Source organism: Coenobita brevimanus, chromosome 27, assembly GCF_032717465.1.
Source record: "Coenobita brevimanus isolate Jiangsu-jjx chromosome 27, ASM3271746v2, whole genome shotgun sequence".
NCBI lineage: Eukaryota > Metazoa > Arthropoda > Malacostraca > Decapoda > Coenobitidae > Coenobita > Coenobita brevimanus.
The window spans coordinates 22,864,448-22,888,080 of record NC_136980.1 but is presented as its reverse complement, the minus strand read 5'-3'; the positions used below and the strand labels follow the sequence as shown (position 1 = coordinate 22,888,080).

General features: G+C 41.8%; 1 protein-coding gene across 1 annotated transcript in view; it reads left to right on the top strand.

Annotated features, from left to right (window-relative positions):
* Positions 1-479: 479 nt before the first annotated feature.
* Positions 480-23,633, top strand: part of LOC145394500 ((3R)-3-hydroxyacyl-CoA dehydrogenase-like) — a 95,670-nt gene continuing 72,516 nt past the window's right edge. Inside the window, exons 1-2 of the mRNA XM_080268347.1 lie at positions 480-564; positions 905-1,021. Of these exons, the coding sequence (XP_080124473.1) occupies positions 480-564; positions 905-1,021 (202 nt within the window). The remainder of the gene's footprint in view (positions 565-904; positions 1,022-23,633) is intronic.

Sequence of the window (23,633 nt, the reverse complement as noted above, 5' to 3'; positions counted from 1 at the left end):
CGACACCACCTTTGTTGACTGTACGGCAGCCTAAGTCTTTGGTAACCGAGCAGTGTGTCGTAGTGTACAATTATGCTGGTCAGTAAGATTCCTCAAGACCACACTGTCATATTGTTAGTCTCCCTGTTGTCATTAGATTGCCGGAGTGCTCACCGGTTTTATATTATCACTAATCCCTTCAGTCCGATGAAGTGTTGATAATCTTATATTTGCTACCTCCAGGCGATATCATTCAGCATAGATGAATTGGTGAGGTTAGATACGGCACTGATTAATCCATTGATACAAAAGGTCTCCCCTAATTTGACTAAATACGTTTGAAGGTAGAAAGAAATAGAAAGACTAGTCAGACTGCATGGATTAAATTGTGTTCTAGTGTCCGATCCTGCAGTATCAGGTGGTCTCGTGGAATTTGTATTCAGAGCAGTGATACATTGATGCTTGTACAACTGCAGAAATAAATATCAATTCAAGGTATTATGATTATTACTGGGACTGTGAGCAATGACTCTCAGAACTCAGTGATGCGATCGCTGGAACTCAACAGTCTTTTTAGAATACTGTGTGAGAGTTTGATAACTGCTCAGTTAAAAAAAAAAAGCAGTGATATGACTGTCCGACATAATAACTATAGTATGAAAACTATATATACAACTCAAGAAGGAGCACTGAGTACTGACTGGCAGCACTGTGCAGCAAGGAGAGAGAGAGAGAGAGAGAGAGAGAGAGAGAGAGAGAGAGAGAGAGAGAGAGACAGACAGACAGACAGACAGACAGACAGACAGACAGAGCCGGGTATTGCAGAGAAAATTGTTCAGTAAGATAGCAGTGCACTCACTACAGATAATGCTTTATATATAAAGGCTAAAGTTTACTGTGAACTTATTACTGCCTGTCGCTTCAGGCGGCGGGAGCGGCATTGGGCGTGCATGCTGTCAGGTGCTGGCCAGGGAGGGCGCCCGACTGGTGGTCACTGATATCAACCTTCAGGCGGCCAAACACACCCTCACCCTCCTTCTTGGTGAGTCACTCTCCTGCCTGGTGAGGTACCCTTCTGCCTGGTGAGTCACTCTCCTGCCTGGTGAGGTACCCTTCTGCCGGGTGAGTCACTCTCCTGCCGGGTGAGTCACTCTCTTGCCTGTGAGTCAATCTTCTGCCTGGTAGGTCACCCCCTTTTGCCTGGTGAGTCGCTCTCCTGCCTGGTGAGTCACTCTCGTGCCTAGTAAGTCACTTTTATGCCTGGTGAGTCACCCTCAACCCTGATGAGTCATTTCCTGTCCTTTGCGTTAGAGATCAGCCAGAGGCAAAGTTATATTTGCATGGTGTGCCGTTGTGTTTAGTGTAGTAAGTTGGAAAAAAATGGTCAACGTAAGTAACATCTGCTGACATCTCTCTCTCTCTTCCTCCATCCCCCTCTGCCCTCTCTCTCTCTCTCTCTCTCTCTCTCTCTCTCTCTCTCTCTCTCTCTCTCCATCAAAACAGCCTGATTTAAGCAAACCTAACAAACCTTAATAAAAACAAGGTTCTCACATCACAATGCCATATCACTTTCTTTAACTAAGGGCACTTTGAAAATAACATGATTATAAATAATAATTTACTTACTGCCTGTTGAAGTGGCATAAGATGGCAGTTCAACACCAGTAAAGTAGTCTGTTATTTTCATGGGCCATCTTTACATGTCCTCTATGGCTCATTTACCTTAACTCTGCCCAGATTTTCGACACTTTGCGACATATTTTATACAACCCAGTGGCAGAAAATGACAATGTACATCTCCATGTCCTTTCCATAGCGATACTTGGTGACTAGCAACATACTCCGGTGTTAATCATCCTACAGTATTTCTACAGCTCAGCATTCAAGAGGGGCAGTGATTATATTTGACCAAGTTTGAGTAAATGAGTATAGTTTCCCCCGCAGTATCTCTCTGCCTAAATTATGGCTAGATATGTCCATCCATCCATCCATCATCCAATCCCATGTTGACCCATGAAGAGCGTAGGAGCCTGGGACTAGGCAGTTGGTCTTGACATTTAAGATGAGAGTTACCAGCCTCACTCATCCCTGAGTGGCATTACGTGAGCAATAAACCCCAACCACCACTTGGATATAAACCTTCACCGGCTCAATCCGATTGGAGCGCAATAATTACCCACTAAACCATCAGGCGACAAAATTTAGTTATATGGTTACCACCCAGCATAGTATATGGTTTCCTGGTGTACAGGAAACCATTTGGCTTGTCACTCAGTGTAGAACCACCCACAGGCAGAAGGAAGAGGAAAGAATGAAGGAAAGAAAGATAGAAGAGGGAGCGTAAAGTCACCCATAGGCAGAAGGACGAGGAAAGACTGAAGGAAAGAAAGACAGAAGAGAACGGCAGGAAAGAAGGATGGAAGAGATGACACGGCAGGCACCCGAGAGCAGCACTACACCGAGTGAGTAGATGGTGAGTCAACTGCTAATTTAAACATGAGCAATCCGAGATTACGAACATCCGCCAAGAGTGAAGAGCAAGCATTGTAGGAATTATTTATCGAGTTAGCAGCAAAAATATAGAAATTGCCACTTTCCCACACTGGTAAAGAATCCCTTTAAAAATTCCTGGATTCGGATGATGATCCGGATCACTACTAAAATCAAATGAATTGTTCCTCAGGCCATACCATACCCCTCCAAAAACTTTCAGCAAAATCTGTTCATAACTTTGAGTACTCCTGCTAACAGAGAGAAAAACAAACAAACCAACGAGATCAAAAATGTAACCTCCTTGGCGGAGGAAATGAAAGTTCATTAAATACTCACATTCATAGACATATTATGTATGTTGTTGTTTTTGTTTTTATAAGTTTGATAAATAAAGCTGTTACATACTATCTTAAACAATGTTAGCCCCACATCCCATATCAAGAAATGCTTCATGAATATTCCATGGTGCCGCTTGCCAGGTCAAGTTCTTATAATTATGCATTCCAACGCCACAAACTAATATATATATATATATATATATATATATATATATATATATATATATATATATATATATATATATATATATGTATTTTACAGTCTTAAAACCAACAGTACAGTGTTAGGTGCAGTAGCATTTAAGTTCATGGGTTCATTAGACAGTCATTTGTCACAAATAAACACTTGTTTCTCAGGTTTTACAAAGTGCTTGAAATTTAAACCTTTGATCTGAGACACGTCCCTGCACTTACAACAGTGACAATATACTCAACTCAGTAAAAAAAAAAAAAAAAGTACGGTAAACACTGCCCGTCTGTTCATCGCATCACACATTGTATGCAGTACGTATAGATGATGCATAAAACAAATTGCATTGCATTTTGATTTATATTGTATGTTTGTACTTAATATTCCCACCCACATCTTTTAGGGCAGCTATTTAGTTATTTTGCATGGTATCAGATATATTTTTTCCCTATTCTCCATAATAGGCAAAGTGTGCATTGGTGGTGTTCTTGATTAACGACTGTTTGTTGGCTTACAATGATATTTTTCTTGTAGTTCTACAGTTTTTGAGTCACTGACAGACAAAGGTTATTCCATCAATCTTTTCTTTCATCTAGAGTCCAGAAAATCCCCAGTATGACAAATTATAAATTCTTAGCCTGTTTGATATGCAACAGTGAGTATTTGGTGGAAAGTAATATCAATGATTCTCCAAACGATTACACATAAACACTAAGTCATTAGTTTTAATAACATGTGTCCGATGAAAGCTGTGTAAAGACAAAATTAAAGTAATTGTTTCATCAACCCACAACTCTTCACCTTAAAACTTGTCACACTAAAATTCAACATGATTCCCATAAATGTGGTTCAAGATGTCTTTTGTTATTTGTGAATAAAATTACCATATCCATTGATATTACTCCCACTCATATTTGTAAAGAATCAGATTCATCAGTAACACAAACTGCCTTGTCTCAGTAAGCAAGGGATGCTGCCAATTTATATTTTTATTTGTTTTGTGAAGAATACCTCAGTGTCTGCATCATACTAAATATCAGGGAATATATATATATCACAATCCTTGCCAGTGTTAAGCATGTATCCTTAACCCGTCACGTCCCGAGCTATTTCGCACCTCCGACACCCCCCAATCCTGGGGTATTTTCGATTTTTTTTGGGGGGGCTGAAACCTCCGCTTTTGGTGAGAAACATCGAAATTTCATAGAGAAATCGCTCACCTGAGGTTTAAAATACTCGATCCAGGTAGCAGTACCTCCTTACCTGACTGGGTTTTCTAACAGGCTGGCACCAAAGAAAACGAGTTCTATGGGAGGGTAACTATTTCACACCACTCATAAACGGTATTTATTTATTTACTTGGTACTAATTTATATGTAGTACAAGAGTATATTGGTTTTCAAACAGTAATATAGGCATTATAAGCATTGTTTCACTCACTAACTCATCACCATACCTGACCTTCTTTTGCCACATTACCTAATCATCATTTCTGACTTTCTTCCTCTAATGCTATGTAAACTTTGTCCTCCACATTGTCATCAATTGGGGAATCACTCTGGCCCTGAATGTCTTTATTGGCCAGGTCACTGGTAACAGGTGAATTGCCGAGACAATGGCGTGCGGGGGGAGGGAGGTTATGCGGTGTAAGGCATTGTCCCTGCTTGGCATCTTGTAGAGGAATAGAGGAAGGTGTCCCGTGAGTACGTACGAAAAATCACTCGCAAAAATTAAAAATTGTGCAAATTGTGAACCTTGCAATTGCGCGACGTACCAGTACGTCGACGGGACTGGCAAATGCAAAATGTTGCAACATACCCATACATCAACGGGATGCCTTGGGTTAAAGATTCTTCACATAGCATAAATAACATGATTATGAAATAACAATACCTGTATTAACAAGAATGGAAAGCATGATGATGGAATGAGTTTATGGTGAGTGTGAACTGAGGTAATGAGGGAGCAGACTTGTTGATGGTTAGGCAGTTGGAGTCACTAATGATGAATCTCATACTTTACAAATATGAAGGGGAGTAATGTCAACGGATATGGTAATTTTGTTCACCAGTAGCTAAATATCTCATGAACCACATGCATGAGAATCGTACCCTGAGTTTATTATAGTGAGACAAGTTTTAACAGTGCGGCCACACTTGCCCAAAACATGAATTGGCAACATGTTTTAAACTGTGCCTGGAACAATGTTACAGACATGTTTGAAACACAAGTGTCTCGAACACGTTGACAACTCTGCTGGAATTATGTTGGTAGCACCCATGTGGACGAGGCTTTCAGCTGTGGACATGAATCTAACACAGCAGTAGACCATTACCTGCGACCATGGTACCACTTCAAAATCTGTCTTTGACATCCTAATGAAATTACGAAATTCAGAAGTATCCCCCACTTGCACCGGTAGCAGTCCAATGCCATCTCTAACAAGGTCATTTACAAAATGACGTCCATCACCATAAGCGTTTCCCTTACGTGATGGACGCACCCAATATCGGCGACGAGCAAGAATTTTCTGTCCTTGTTGTGCACATAATACAACCATTGTGGTTGCGATAGTAAGGTGTCCTCCCTCATCGCCATGTTGCTGGGTACTGTCTCTCGCAAGTCAAGACCACAGGACTACTTCATTGTTTCAAACATGTCAGTGACTTTCTTGAAAACCATGCTTGTGACACTGCCCATAACATGTTTGTGACATGTTGCTAACATGTTCGAGACATGAATCTAACATGTCACGAGCAATGTTTCCAACAATGTTCGAGGGCAATTGTGGCCACACCCTAAGGTGAATGGTTGCGAGTTTATGACACAGTCACTTATGGTTTGTCATTACACACCTTTCATCTGACCTATTTCAGTAAAATTCATGACTTACTGTATATATTTTATCGTTTGGAGAATCATTGCTTTTACTTTGCACCAAATATTCACTGTTGCATATGAAACAGGCTATAATTGTAATACTGAATGGAGATGTCTCATTTTTATAGGAGACTCAAGCAGGGTTTCATCTGCTAGCCTTACACCTCACAGTAACATTCTCTGTATTCTGGGAGACATAATGAGGTCTCCAACTATACCCTATTTGACTGACCTGTGCATCTGAGATGTATGGGGCGAGTAAGGTGTGTTTGATTCGCGGCTGCTGATTGGCCGCCGATGATGTCATTGCAACAGACGGCGTATAATCGATAATATTTATTTTTAAATACTTTCCTCTCCTTTTCCTGGCAATTAAACAGCTGTTCATCAAAAACACGAACAGATCTGCTCTTTTATTAAACAAGATAACGGTCTGTATGCTTTAACCCTTACACCGCAGGCATGTTTCCCAATGTTTTGTGTGTCCCGTGGGGTTATTCGGGCTCCAACAGACTCTCACAAAATATTTGCCAAAAATCAGTTATTAGTCCTATAATATTAAAATTATATATGCAAATGGCACATACCGTCAGCTTTCTCCTGGGATGTTTGTCGAGCCTTCGTTGATTACCGTAGGACTTGTGGAGACCTCTGAAGTTGGGTAACGAAGTCTCCACTTTACACTTCCCAACAACCCGCAATATGATTACCACAGCCAGATATTAACACTATAAACACTACTCTATGATTATCAAGTAGTTTGGGATCCATACTCCATAAAAAAAACACTGTGAAAGCAATGAAAATTACTAGCGTGTATGACCTTCCCACTTGCGCTAGTTCGCTGTTGGTATTCTGTCATTTATTATTCATAAAACCCTTCACACTTTATATTTCTATTACTATATAACACTTATATATATCTGGAGTCTTTATCCATAAGTTTCCTTCAGTAATATTAGTTTATTGTCACTGAAGTCATTCAATTTTTCATTCAGTAAAATACGTAGAGAGCAACGGATTCACTTTCACTCTTATAACATCAAGTATTTGTACTCATATTCTTATATTACTAATTACTTACATTTCTATTTACATTTTCTATTGTATTTTCAATATTTACACTTCTGTTTTATTTGCACAATGTTATTCACTGTCACTTTCAGTAACATAAAACTATATTACACTGTTCAATCATACGTACTGTACATCCATTGCTTTCACTTGCTATTTACACATTATTTACACATTATTTTCACATTACTTTCCTTTCCCACTTGCACTTTTAGAACTGCTTCTGGCTATGGTAATCAAAGAAGCAGGTAACACAGAGGGGAACCCAGCACTCAGTGCACTGCCAAGGGGTGCGTTTGTGCTCAGGTGTGCATCGGGTGGTATGTGCACACACCTGGCACCTGCGGATCGCAGCCTTCCTCTTGCCTGTGGCAGGCATTTGCACCAGTCTGTGCCGATCCATGTACGCCTTCTGCTCAAGTCTGTCGGGAAGTGTTACTGGATGGCACCTTGGAGTTGCTGCTGTCACCCTACCATATCTTTCAAGCAGCTGCTGAACACAAGTCCTGGCAAACAACCTCAGGGAGAAGGACTTGGGTGGCTTGACCTTCATCTTGTACAGGATGAAGGCGTTCAGCATCGTCATGTCTATGAGATGCAGAAAAACTTTCCTGTACCACCTAGTATTCTTCCTGAGGCAGTCGATCTCTCCAATCATCATGTCGGACTTGTCCACCAGCCGCATGTTGATATTGAAGTCTAACACAGCATCAGGTTTCATCACAGGTTCGCCTGTCCTACGGTCGACCTTCCCACTGTCTGTCATTTCCCCCTTATGTACAGTGGTGAGCATGTGCACGACCCTCTTGTCATGCCACCGTATTGCCAGCATCTTCTCAGACTCGTGTAGGTGCACGTCTCCTCGCTGAGAGGTTCCTGCCTTTGGGAATTTAGGGAAATGGGCACAATTACTCTTCACAGTGCCGCAGGAGCCGATGCCATGCTCTGAAAGGTATTTGGCAAGTTTTGGTGCTGTATAATAGTTGTCTGTATACAGCACATGATTCCCACCAAAATACCTTTCAAGGAGCACTTTCACTACACAGCCTGAGAGGCCAAGGGGGTGTGTTTTATCAAGATCGACAGTGCTGGCTGAATAAATGATGAAGTCAAGGATGTACCCCGTCTTACAGTCGCACAGTACAAAGAACTTGATTCCAAAGCGATGGCGTTTGCTTGGAATGTACTGCACAAACCTAAGACGTCCTCTGAACAAAACCAAGGATTCGTCAATGACAACCTTCTGAAAGGGGTGGAAGAATGTCATAAACTTATCCTTCATTCTGCTCAGAATCTCCCGGATCATCCAGAGTGGTTCGGTTTGGGAAGGTACATCGTTGTCGGCAAAGTGCAGGTTTCCCATGATGTTCCGGAAGCGATCTCTGGGTATGTACTTATTGAAGGTGGGTGAGGGTAGTAAGGGGTCCATGGACCAGTATTCTTCCAACTCATGCTTCTTTTAGGGTGGCATGAGAAGCATGAGGGCAAAGAACACATACAGCTCCTGCACTCCCAGCATGGAGCACTGTTGCATCTTGGCTGCACCTGTACCACTTGCAGCACATTGTGATTCATACCTGTTGGTCTCATCACATATGTGCTGCATGACTTCGTCATCGAGGAAGGCCAAAAGGAAGTCCACACACTCAACATCCTCGTCACGAGTGAAGGCAGGCTGTACTCCTGAGGAACTCTCGTCAAAATCGAGATGTTCTGAGACAAAATTGGACCCTTCCGTCCACGCGAAGGCATCCAGGATTCCCTGTCGTGGTGGTGTAGGGTGGGTGAGGGTGGAGGGTGGCTGTGAGGCAGATTTATCACGTTCAAGGTCACTCGCACTGACCCTTGGTTGCCGAACAGCACTAGCAACCCTTACTCAACTAGCAACTCTACTTTTACGGGTCAGGGATTTACCTCTTCCTCTACAGCCTGCCTTCACTGTTGATGCTGGTGGTGACTTCAATGATGAAGACTCCGGAGATAATTCAGCAGAAGAAGAGGAAGAAATGAGTGAAGTGGGGCTTGGGTAACGGGGAGGTGAATCAACTCGGGACTCATGGCGGTCTGGGTCATGCGGGGCCATTGTTCCGGGCCTAACCCGCCGCCTTTTCACTCCCTTCCCAAATTCCTTCCCTTGCTGCACTAACGGCTCCTTTCCCTTGGAGCTAGGGATAACTTGGGACACTGAAGCACTCGTACTAGTAGTTTCTGGCACGATATCCTCACCTGGCTCATCACACGAATCCTCCGAAGGGTCAAAATCACTATCCATCATCACCATTGATAATTCCGCTAGTTCATGTTCCACTGCAGAGTCACTTAGTCCTTTCCTGCTTTCCTCAGGAGTTTTTCTGGGTGTAGAGGTCACGGGGCCCTTTGCAATGGGCACAGAAGCAGCAGAAATGGCGGGGCGCGAGTGCGACATGCTTTGACCACAGCGGAGGACATGGAACTAAATCCCGTGGCTTATCGGTATGTAGGAGGGCTACTGGGCCTTGAAAGCAGGTTATGAAGCCTATGACCAGAGTCGGACACATAAAAAAAAAAAAAAATCTGAGAAGGCAAGGGTTGACGGTGACAATGGGGCTGACAGCTGCTAACTTACATGCTAATAAATTATTGGTAGAAAATCTCGGCAATACATAAAGAAATAGGTAGTTCCAGGTGAATGTAAATGTCACTTAGGCTTCTTCCTTCCTTTCTGATATATGTTTTTATTACAGAAATAGATTACAAGGCATAATTCAAAGGGGAAATTACCGTGGTAATGTAGCGAATGAATGCATGTGAGGTGTTGTCAGGTGATAATTAGCCAATTCCTGGTGTATACCACTATCACTTACCTTATTTTTTTTTTTGGTATATATTATTTTGTATAAGTATAGGGCATAGGGCTTATTTCAATGGATGAAATCTGTGGAAAAATCCGGGGGAGATTTGGTTAGCGCAGCGCGGCCGGGGAGGTGAGAGGACAGGGTAATGGAGGGGAGGTAGGGAGGGAAGTCAGGAACGGGGGAAAATCGCTAAAATGTCAACAATGGATGGGAGTACGGATGAGATTTGGAGTGCTGTCTAGTGTTGGACATTGGCAGTACTGATAGATGATACAAGCCACCACTTGAAAGCCCGGGATAATTCAAAATAACACAGAATCACAAAAGTGACACCCCGTGGTATGATCCATTGCGCCCGAGCGTCACGAAAGTGACGCCCCGCGGTTAAGGGGTTAATAACTATAAATAAGCAAAGAGAATTTGACGTGATGAATAAATGCTCACATCCAAAACATGACTTTATATCTATCATTATATCATGAAGTTTTTCTTAGTTTGCTTTATTCGTGTAGTAATGCATGTATAAACTGCAAGGACTGATATAACCTCACACTGACATGTGGAGGTGCATGGACAAAGGAGGACTACTGGGCCATGGTAACGGACTGTGTGAAGCCTATACCCAGAGTCGGACACTCACACACAAAAACAAAAAAGAAAAGAAAAAAATGACGAGCGAAATGAGTGGCTACCCCTTGTTCGAAAAAGTTTAAGTAACAACCAGAATAACTCAGCATGTTAGCTTGGCAAAAACAGAGGTGGTTTGCAGGATTTCCTTTTTCATGGGAACAAACATAAATTATATCTTCGGTTTATTGTATGAAAGGCAATAAGGTTGTAGTGGACAGCAAAGATTATAAGTACTGGACTCCAAGGAGACAAAATGGACAGCATTGGCTACAGAAAAAAAATTTATGGCAAGGGAACATCTTTTTGATGAATTAACAGTAATAATAAACAACGGTGATGAAATAATGGAATTATTAATATAACAGCTACATTAGTGGAAAGACTGATAATACCCTCATGTATATAGCCTACTCGTAACTTTGTGACGCTTTCTGTCAAGGAAAAAAAAAATGTTTTTTTGTTATTTGACCTGATCTCCTTTATACCTACGGGACTTTCCCTTGTTATAGTGATAAATTCATTCCATTTGTTTCACACACCCTGGGTATCGTTCTTCTTTAATTGTTACTCAATCTTCTTGTCGTACTATCAAACGCTTTTCAGAGAGAGAGAGAGAGAGAGAGAGAGAGTTTGTTGTAAAGGTAGAGAGTCCTTGTACAACAAAAAACGGTGGTGGATCTTGCCACATATCTTTTTAGCAAACAATGTTATATACAGTCAGAGGTTCTAATTCACGGGTGTAGCCACGCGTCCTGCAGCAAATATTAGAGAGAGAGAGGAGGGGAGGGGAGGAGAGGAGGAGAGGAAGTAAACATGTAGCGTGAGACAACGAGTATCCTATGGTTGTGCCGTTAATCTCTCTCTCTCTCTCTCTCTCTCTCTACTAAAAATTGCAGAAAAAAGGAGAGAGAGAGAGAGAGAGAGAGAGAGAGAGAGAGCAAGGAGAGTTGCCATCGATATAAAGATGTATTTTATTTGCCATGGCAAACACTCTGCTTATTTATCGTAATAAAAGTATACAGACCGTTGTCTTGTTTAACAAACCAGATAAAATATATTCCTTGTGTTTTTGATGAACAGCTGAGTATTTTATTCCCAGGAACACAAGAGGAAAGTATTCTGTCTATTGCGAGACATCTTAATCCCGTAAGAATTCCCACAAACAAATCGCCTCCATTTCAACCTGTCTCCCACCATTTCATTGCCCTGCTCCCAGTTGACAACCACCTCTCTCATATACATCTCCACTGCATCCCTCCGTCTCATTCTTGGCCTCCCCCTCTCTCTCCCCCCCTCCTCCTCACTCACATACACTCTCTTCGTCAATCTCTCGCTCTCCATCCTCTCCACAAGGCCAAACCACCTCTCTGTATTTCTTCTAACGCTTTCTATCACATCCAGACCCACACCACAATGCTCCTTCACATCCTCATTTATCAGTCTGTCTCCGTGACTCCACATGCTCCTCTCAAATAACTCACTTCCACTGCTCTCACTCTTGACTTGTGTCCCTTCAACAAGGTCCAAGCTTCACTTTCATACATAAGAGTTGGTATCACAGTACCGTCATGCACTGATTCTTTTACTTCCATGCTCACTTCCCTGTTTCTTGTCACCGCTTTCAAAGAACCAGCAACCTTTCCTCCCTGTTGCACCCTTTCAAGCATTTCACCTTCTAAACTTCCATCCATACTCATCACACTACCCAAATACTTAAAAGCACTCACATTTTCCATTTCCTCTTCCTCTAACCTCGCAGTACATTCAGTGACTTCATTTCTCCCGAAGACGGTAACTGTACTCTTCCTTACATTCACGTTTAGATTCCGTTTCTTACTATCCCAGATTCATTCACCAAGCCTTGCAGTTCCCCTTCGTCTTCACTTAACACCACAGTTTCATATGCAAACAACAGTACAGGGATTTTCTAAACACTGCCCTCTCTCATTAGGGCCGCTCCAACATCCACTGCCCTACCTTGTACATCTTTTATTACCCCATCCATATACAGATTGAACAACCATGGAAACATGACCCTCAGTTCACTGTGCACACTCACTGCAGCCTGAGAACCCTAATACATACTCTTCACGGTATTTAGCAACTACCCATTTACTTCATATATTCTTAATAGACTATTTTTAAAAATTGTATATATATATATATATATATATATATATATATATATATATATATATATATATATATATATATATATATATATATATATATATATATATATATATATATATAATTATCGATCATTTGGCGTTTACTGCGATGACGTCATCGGTGGCCAATCAGTAGCCGCGAGTCAAACACACCCTACTTGCCTCAAATACCTCAGCTGCAAAGGTCATTCCAATAAGGTCGAATGAATTTAGATTTAATAAGGAAGTGTATCGTATGTCTGTGTGACATGGGATGGAACAGTTGGTTACCCTGGCTTGACTGGCCACCGACCTTCTGTGGGTGAAGGTGGTAAATCAGGATGGCAAACTGTTGTCATGTATAATTTCAGTTAGCAACCTTAATTATGTTGTGGTTGCTTTTGCTTTAACAATAAGAATGTATGAATATACAAACTTTCAAGGATATTTTCAGTAAGACCTCTCGAGTTTCTTTGACCAAATATTATATTATTGCTGGCCTTACCATATCGTTTGGTAAGCCTTGGAGCGAGATCCTGCCAAATCAGATGTTTTCTTTCTAATAAAACTCTATCATACCTTGAAATCTGTGTGGAACACTAGTACATATAATTATTTAAGGTAAATGTGCATGCATTTTTATCGGTGATTATTCTTTTTCTCCATAAGTACTGCACCATAAAATGGAACATCCAGTCAGGATCACCGTTAGAAATGGCAAAGTATATTCATAGAAATCTACGATTTACTATAGCAGGTTGCCAGGGTGTATCAGCTGGTTGGAACCCCACAGCTGATCTCCAATATTATATATCAGCTTAGACGTGACTGCACTGTTAAAGTCACTTCCAGCTGCCACTCTCCACCAACGTTTTTCTCACACACAGGAGATGGTGGGAATCAGTGTAGATCCTGTTGAAGGAATGGTAGGAAGCGTGTGCAGGTGACAGAAAACTGAGCAGATTTATCTCTCTTTATTGGCCACAGAAAGATACAACTGCGACGCAAAGAGAACTCAGAGTAATAAGTCCCTCTCGTTTGAATGATAAGTGTGTTCTGCTATAGCTGGTCGGCTTCCCTGCTGGGAGTGGCCCTGGGTCAGCATAATATAGAGGTGCCAAACTCCACCGACAACTGGGATTTATACATGAATAGAAGTAAATCACAACTCTACCATGCACATTATACACCTCAGTAAAGTAATGTTAGTTACATTAAAGTATACCAACAGGGTATCTGTGTTTCCCCAAGACAGGTATATACAATTCATATTCTTCTATCGCCTTCCCTTACCCTCATTGTTTAGGATAGAAAATGCTGGGCTTTGCAAATCTGGATGCTGATCCTTTCCCATGCCACACTTTACAGTAAGATGGTGTTTGGTTGGTTATCTTCACACTAATGTTACACACTCTTGCATTATGTCTAAACACCTTTGTATGTAATATGTAAAAATAGTGAGAGACCACAACTCATCATGGAAACGATGTCCGGCGCCAGAACATTGCTAGGCCACACCTTTTCGACATTCCCATTGAGATTGTTCTCCTAACTACCGTGTAGCCTAACCAATGTGTAAGGTAGCTAACTATTCAGGCAAGTCCACATGCGATCCGCGAGTACGGACCCGTGGTTTTAGTGGGTTACTCATTTGGCCTTTTAGATAGTAGCCCCAAACACAAACACAGGACAAGACCACAATAAGTTGAAGACCAAAGTCAGGACCAAAATAGGAAGGAGAAAGGTATGAAGGGAGATAGGACGGTACATATGGCTCTAAATCAGTCTTGTTCAGGTGGGAGAGGAATTGTATTCTCCTGAGCACATGAGACAGCCTGTTCACATTCAAGGTAGAAACATTGAATGAAGGTAAAAAGGGTTGTAACTGTGACGAGAAGTTCACCGACAAGGCTAGATGGTGCTTATTAGGGATAACTGCTATCTCTTTACTGTGTAACTCACAATAATCGGGTGCAACATAGTAAGCCTGTACTGTAAGGAACTGATTTTGTGAGGCACATGTGAGTGTTACGTCCTCTGTCTCTGGAAAGAAGTATTGTTTCGCATGTACAGCTCTGGTCAGATTTTCGTGATACAGTCAGCACTCCCAACGCCAAAGCGTCTATGGTTCAGAGTTTGAGAATTTCGACTCGCGTGTCTGAGACAGACAGACAGACAGACAGAGAGACACACACACACAACACACACACACACACACACACACACACACACACACACACACACACACACACACACACACAAACACAGGCACAGACAGACAGAGACACAGACAGACACAGACAAAGAAACAAAGACATAAACAGAGACACAGACAGAGACACAGACAGAGACACAGACAGAGACACAGACACAGACACAGACAGAGACTCAGAGTACAGACACAGACACAGACACAGACACAGAGACACAGGCAGAGACAGACACAGCGAGAGAGAGAGAATACACCTAAGGCATGGTAATGGACATCGACAAAGTGTCTCCCTATATCATTACAATCACGTCCCATATTTCTATGAAGTATGTAATCTATATACTTCAATATATGTAAAAGACTAGTGATTTTATTATTACTTTATTTCCACGTCACATGAATTAATGTGGTTAGGCAACATAGTATTACATTTACCCAGAATACATCCTATACTTGTATGGTCATACATAGGAAATATTGACAAGTAATATTTTACCAATTGTCTTGCCCGTTGCTATTGACCTTTTAATTTTAAACTACATTTGTGTAGTTTAGTAGATGATGAAAGTATAGCACAGCTGTCTCTCGTGTGTGTGCTATGAAACACACTGACGGTTGGGTCTCCTTACATTTTGTCTAAGCTGTAGGTTAGTCACATAAATGGCGGATGTTACCACAACTTGGATAAGCGTCATTTTTAAAATTATAATTAGTAAAGTAAAATCAATACATTGTTTTGTCTCTTAATAATATTATACTCTTAAAAATAAACACTGAAGAGGACGAAAGACTCAACTGCTCTGGTATTTATTACTACCATACGTAATATCCAGTCCACCCACCATTATTCTCAAACACTTTCGGTAGCCTCCTCCTCAATGATGCCACAAGCGCTTGCATCAGTTCTGGCCTGTGCCTGTGATACTCCCACTGCCATTGAATGTGGGCCATCAGGGTGTTGGTGTTTCTCTCAATTTCCATTTCCCAGCTGTTGATAAGTGCCCACATGTGCTCAATGACTTTCATGTCAGCTCCTTTGCTGGGCCAGTCAAGAAGCTCACAGTCGTCCTGCCTCTGAAACCACCTCTGTACAGCGTAAGCAGTGTGGATCGGGCATTTATATTGAATGAAGAGAACGGGCCCAGGAGGAAAAGGGTAATCTCTTTCCGGGAGGGATGGCAAGAAACACTCTTCTAGAATGTCTATGCATTTGTAAGCTGTGAATTAACCTTCTGTTTGAAACAAGTCACCCGTGCCGTGTTGACACACCCAGCCCCAGACATTGCACGCGACAGGACCAGAGCGGGCCTCCTCTAGAATATCGGGTCTGTCATTGCTGTAGGAGAAATTAAGCATCATGTTTTTCTCCCCTCCTATTAGTCATTCAAAATATACATTAGTTTCTAAATGGGATTATTGGTGTGAATTTAAATAAATATACAATATATTAATATTATACCTTTTATGGATTGGTGCAAAAGAGTCAACTAAATTATCACCAAAGAGCCATGATGCACATAGTTTTCATTATTCGAGTAACACAACATGCATATAACAAAAGTAACTAAAGGTTTCTGTCGTGGTCAAATGCCACATTATTCTACTCTGAAAGACTATTCGTCGGATATATATCAGTCTATCTATCTATCTATCTATCTATCTATCTATATATATATATATTTAGTTTTACGTCAGGTATCCCCGAAGGGCTAAGGCGTTGCCCCTGGGTAGAGGACTTTTGACTGGAGCGTGTACCATTTTATGACCGGAAGCACTTCTTGATGTCTGCCAATGACCCTTGGGTGGATTCGATCCTCCGACCCTTCGGTCAGTGCAGAGCTCTCTAACCCACTGAGCCACATCTGCTACATATATATATATATATATATATATATATATATATATATATATATATATATATATATATATATATATATATATAATTAAGGGTGAGCAAGGGAGAGAAAAAGATGGCACAATGTGGTAAGGGAGGTGTCGCAATGCCGGTGAACCAGATCCTGTGCATATGAAATGACCATTTTTGTTTTATTTTTCCATGTGCTGTGGAAGGAACACAATGTTGGGTCGCAGTAAAGGGTGTTAGGAGTGTAAATGTGACGTGCATGTCGTCCCTTAATCACCTCATCCCACCAGGGTGGGATCACGATAAAGCAAAAACTAAATGAACCATGCAAACTCGGGTCACATTTGCATTACATCCACACTCTCAACACCGTAATACGTTCTACAGTATATAAATCTGTGGTTATTGATTTACAATAAAGCCGTATATATTGCAGGACTGTCGACAGTTCATATCTAACCGTGTATTTTCCCTCCTCCAACAATGGACTCTGCCATGGGAACTAGAGGAGAAATGCTTCTCATCTGTAATGATGGCTCTGCTCCAGAAGTCGTCATCCTGCTCAACATGGAGCTGTACAAAAGCCAGCCTTCCTGCATGGTGCTGGTCCGTCGGGCGTTCCTTCTGAGCCGGGGTGCAATGGTGTATTCCAGCGCGATGTAACAATCTCCTCCCATGCCTTATTGCTGCTGCGTTGGTAAGGGGGTTAGCTTCCGCTGCTGCAGTATTGTTCCCATCTTCTATTGGTGTCGTCGTCCTTGGGACTCCTGTTCTCTCTAAGAAAAGGAATTTACTGTAAACCCAACGAGGTTGTGATACATTTATTGAGGTGTTCTCAAATGTTACTATTATAGTCTGTGTGGGTCTTTCCTAAGGGCTATGTAAGATTTTAGTACATCCTTCCGACTCCGTGAAACCTAAACGATCTACATTATTGTGCAATATCGTTTCAAGGGGCGAACGTCACTCTCTCACTTTGCCAGAGCCACTTAGCGGGGAGAAGTTGGCATATGCAGGTTGCTTAGTTGTATCAGTCTGGACGAATGGACTACGTTACTAATTCACGGGCTAACACTGTCACCTCCATAGAATCCACGAAATTTTACAACACATTGTTAACCAATTGGGACAATTTCCATACTGATATTACCGATAAAGGAATGTGGTGAACAGGGCTGTTTATATTACTCTATACACCCATATCTTTTCTCATCATCCCTTATCTGTTTTATCAATGCTCACCTTTATTTCGCTAACATTGGTGGAAGAAGAATCACGTAACACATAGATATGTCGCATAATACTAATCTTTTTTTGTAATGTTGATGGATCCTAAATGTAATCGATAGTTGAATCACCAGCTATGCTGAATGTGTGAAACAATTGATATTGATTTGTAGTTCAAGGGTATGTGGAAAAACTGATTATCTCATTTGCATTTCATATACCATGGTTATTTGAGAACAGGAGGTAGGGAGAAATGATAACATTATCAGACGACTAAAGGGGAAGGCAGAGCTACAATGCGTTTTGCTTATGTCTTTGCTACAGCCAGGTTAGGATGCACTAAATAGTCATAAATAATATGTAAACATGAACTATTACTATACTATAATGTTACTGTAAGTCATACGTTGCCGTGAACGACACTTAACCATCAAAGCACGCTTAACAGCTTAACACAGACCCTTCTTTACTCCAACCCCGTTACTGACAGGACTAAACCTCTGATACCCTACACTACCCCACCACCAACCAGTAATGTAGGTCACAAGACAATTGTTGATGTTGTAGATGTAATCACAGACAATATGTATTTTCGTAGAATATGGCTATATATATTGAAAATTTCAATATAATAACTATAACCTCACAGGTAAAATATTTAATTGTTCACATATTCTTTATCTTATGTATACTCATACTATAACAAATCCAATTATGCACATAGAGCTTAAAGAACTTACGCAGGTCGTTTAGGTTTCCGCTGGTTGTCCACCTCGAAATTCACTTGGCGAAGGTCCTTGGTGCCAGACCAAGTCGCTGAGCGATTGCACGTATAGACAGCCCACTATCGCTCAGAGTGATGATGCTGCCTCTCAGCGTCAGGTTTTGCTCCTTCCTGTTCATACTGTTTTTTCCCCGGGGACTGGTAACCCCCAGATCCTTATGATGCAAAGATATCTCAGATGATTCCCACCGTCTCTATCAGTGTCAGACATGCGAGTCGAAATTCTCGAACTGATGCAAATGTCTTTGGCATCAGTGACACGGAGGCTCAAGAAAGTGACTGTGAAAAATGGTGTGTGGACTGAATATTACGAATTGTAATAGTAAATATCAGAGTAATTGAGTCTTTCATCCCCTTTAGTGTTTATTATTAAGACTATAATATTAAGAGACAAAACAATATATTGATTTAATTTACCCATTATAATTTAAAATAAGACGCTTGTCCACATTGTGGTAACATCTGTCATTTATGTGACTAACCTATAGCTTAGACAAAATGTAAGGAGACCCGACCATCAGTGTGTTTCATAGCTTACACACGAGACACAGCTGTGCTATACTGTACTTTCATCTACTTAACTACACAAATGTAGTTTGAAATTAAAAGGTCAATAGCAACGGGCAAGACAATTGGTAAAATATTACCTGTCAGCATTCCCTAGGTATGACCATACAAGTATAGCATGTATTTTGGGTAAATGTAATACTATGTTGCCTAACCACATTAATTCATGTGACATGGAAATAAAGTAATAATAAAATCATTAGTCTTTTACATATATAGAAGTATATAGATTACATACTTCATAGAAATATGGGGCGTGATTGTAATGATATAGGGAGACGCTCCATCGATGTCTGTTACCATGCCGAAGGTGTATACTGTGTGTGTGTGTGTGTGTGTGTGTGTGTGTGTACTGTGTGTGTGTGTGTGTGTGTGTGTGTGTGTGTGTGTGTGTGTGTGTGTGTGTCTGTCTGTCTGTCTGTCTCAGACACGCGAGTCGAAATTCTCGAACTCTGAACCCCAGACTCTGGCATTGGCAGTGCTGACTGTATCACGAAAATCTGACCGGAGCTGTACATGAGCACTGACTCGAACTGAATGGGTTAGAAGTTCAACGTTGCAGTGCAGAGGAAGTGTTTGTGTCCAACAAGGCCATCTTACACTCCTCTACCCATGACAGAATGCAAAATGGAAAGCAGGACACACATGGAGATCAAGAAATGAGGCCTTACACTTCTCGAATTCATCCACAGTCTTTTCCGCTATATACCTTTTGTCATCTGACACAACTAGCACCTCTGGTCCCTCACTCAGAATGACAAGTGTGTTGTTAGTAGTAGCAAAAGGGAAAGGAAGGAACCGCCATGCCTGGTATTATACAGCATTCCTCATAGATACCAATCTCAGGATGCTATCATGGGTCAACAGGGCCTCTAACAAAGAGTAATAATATTCCAGTTGACTCATGCCAAAAAGTGGCGTAAATCCATGCTTCACCATAGCTACGTAAAGAGCATTAATTGGAATGTGAGTAGGAAGCAATAAAGCATTAACCATATTCAAACTTGCATTGATTAAGCCGTCCACCATATTGACTGCATGCAACTCCAAAGTAGTGGTTGACTCATAGAGAGCGTGTAAGTACTCAGCGATTAACACTAAGTTAATCAGGGTTGGTAGGTTGGTTTGGATGTTGTTCACAACTCCTACGAGATGGTTGGTAGTCTTAATTATGTCGTTAGCTTTATTAGTGAACTCACCTAACTGTTCATACATGTGTACGATTAGCCTGTTATTTGCCTTAGCCGCCAATGCCAAATCATGCATCTGTCTGCCCAAATGCTCTACATCCTTGTCTTGTGCTGTACCAAAGAGCTTTTGGGACAGGATACCTAAAAGATCCACGAGTCCTCTCTAAGTACGTGCATGGACATGCTGGGAAAGATCAGAATTTGCATTAGGTAAAGCGACATGTAATTTAGTAGGCCTGTCTGTGAGCCTATCTATATGTCCAGTCTGAAGCTTGGTCATACCATGCAAGGTTTGTACTAAGACTTCACTGTCTGAGGTCGTCAACTGTGGATACTGGTTAAATGACTTCCCTATTTGCAACAGTTGCTGTTTGAGGTGAAGTAATCCCTTGGGTACCTCTTTAACAGTATCTGGAGCTCGGAGATATCCTTCCATTGGATAGTAGACACACACTGCATCCTTTAACACCACGACTTTTCCAAGTGGGCTCTTCAGTGCTCGTGGCATCAACGCAGTCGTGTCCGTGTCCGACATCATTACATAGGTCCACTCCAAGCAAAGCGAGAGGAGTACAGGCCACATCCACATTATCTGCAAGAGAAGATACTCACTTAATCATAGCTTGCTGCGATACTCTTGGTTAGGGACAGGTAGAGACGACGACATAGACTGCGACGAAGACAGAGGGGACAACACATCAGATGATTGGTTAGTTAGGCCTAGCTCTGGCTTACTGGTTTGATCCTGTCAGCATGTACTATCTCCTGAGTTCCATTAGTATCATCCATTATTCAGTATGTCCACGCACTGGTTCCACAATGGTGTATGGTCCGAGGAACTTAGGTCTGAGCTTGGAAGTTCTCTCAGGGTTATGGATCATAACCTTCTGGCCTATCTCCAACGTCTTTTCTTGTACTCACCATCATCTCCGCTCTTGAGGCTTTTAATCTTTTTCGTACTTTCACTATGTATGCATTGGAACTTTGCAAGCTGAACTTTGTTATAATCCTCTTGCTTATACACTGGCGTAGGAGGTCCAGCTAGCAAATCGTAGGGTAACGCTTTCTCTTTCCCATAGAAGATGTAATGAGGAGACTTCCCAGTTGACGAATTATCTGAGGAGTTGATGGCCGCCGCTACGTGTGGTGACCAGTCTTGCCCATTATCCTTCAATGAGTTGATCGCTGGTCTCAAGACTTCCAGTATTTTCCTGTTTGTCCTGTCTACTAAGCCATTGCTCTTGGGACTGTAAGACGTAATGAAGACGTGCCTTACCCCATACATGCGACAGAATTCCTCTAACACTTGGTTACAAAATTCACTGCCATTATTGCTAAGCAATACCTTGGGTGTAGAGTATGGACACACCACTGAGGTTACAAAAGCATGCACCACCTCGTCTGCAGTTTTCATCTGTAAAGGTGCTAAAACAGTGAATCGTGAAAAGTGGTCCACTGCCACCAATACATAACTTGAGCCTTGATGACTCTTTGACAACACTAAGAGATCAGTGGAGACTGTATCCCAAGGTTTTTTGTGGTAGGGGATACTCCAAAATTGGAGTCGATGGTCCCGTTGCTCCTCGTATTTCCGCGCACTTGACACATTGACTAACATGGGCTTCTATGTCCTTCCTCATGGTCGGCCAATAGTATTTCTTTCTTGCCTCACGTATGCATCTGTCGCGTCCAAGATAACCTGCTTGAGGTACATCATGAACCAGCTGTAATACAGCTTGCTGTAGTGTAGCAGGAACAACCAACTAATACATGGTCTCCTTCCCTGGGAGTTTCTTATACAATAGACCCCGTTGAAGATGGAAGTGAGTCATCGGTACCGGAAGTTTAGGTAGACAAGACTTGTCGCCAGACTCCGAGGCATAGATGACTTGAGACCACATCGTATCCTTAAGTTGTTCTGCTTTTTACCGTGTCTGGGGAATACCCAGAAAGAGGGATATCCTCAGATATGGCAGCAGCAATGTTTCTACTCAGCGCTTCGGCAACAACATTTTGTCAGCCTGGTAAATATCTGACCTCTGGGTCAAACTCCATTACCTTGCTGAACCAATGCGCAACCTGACTGTGCAAGTTCTTCCCCTTAAACGTATGGGTGCATGATCAGTTAAAACAATTATCCGGTAGCTGAAGATGATATCCTGGAAATGTCCTAAAGCCCACATGACCGCTAATGTCTCCAAATGTGTCATCAAAAAATTCTTTTCTGGGGGTCTTAGTGCCCTTCTGGCATACACAATGGTGTGCATCTTGTCTTGCTCATCCCTCTGCTGTAACACCGCTCCCAGACCTAAACCTGAGGCATCTGTGCACAGATAGAAAGGTTGAGTATAATCAGGAAACGTCAACACGGGTGCCTCTGTCATGGCTTTCTTGAGGTCATTGAAGCTTTTCTCTTCCGATGGTCCCCAATTCCATACAGCATCCTTCTTAACCCCTTCGTACATGATGACGCGTTTGTCGTCATATGGGTGTGGCTGTGACTATACTCATTGATGCTTTTGGCGTCATTAAAGCATAAAAACTTTTGTCAGAGGAAAAGTTTTTGGCCGATCAGCATCATTTTTAGAGGCGTCACAGCTTCCCTGGTCCTTGTCAGAAGTAATGAGTTGGCAACTGTGGGTCCCAATACCAGCAAGAGAGCAGACAGGTTATTCAGTACCAAATGAGCTGTGAGTGGGGAAGGTACTGCACGGCTCTGTCCCTTTAAATTTCCAGTATTACTCCCATCCTGGCTGTGCCACACAATTCGCTATACCAGTAGTGCCTGTGTATAGTGTTTGGGCACTGTTGTGATTAGATTTGATATTTGCAATAGGATATTTGGTGTTTGTGAAGCAATCCTGGTCATTATCAACCGTTGGCCCAATGAAGATTATGCTACTGTTTCTAATCAACTGCACTGCCTCTACCCTGCACCAAATGTAAGAATTCAGCTATAATAATAGTGACAGTGATTCATGTGAGTATAGTGTGCATATCTAGTGTAAAAAGAATTGGTGAAATACGTGTGGTAGCTCAGAGGAAGGCAGGAAACTGCCCTAGAGCCACAACATGGCATGGGTGCACCGTAGTCTTTTGCATTTTTCTCGAAAACTATGAGGCCTAGGATCACCACTTTGGGCGCAAATGAAATCCAATTAAATTCTACATAGGATGATGAAATAAAAACATAACAGTGGCATGGAAGGCTTTTCACTAGA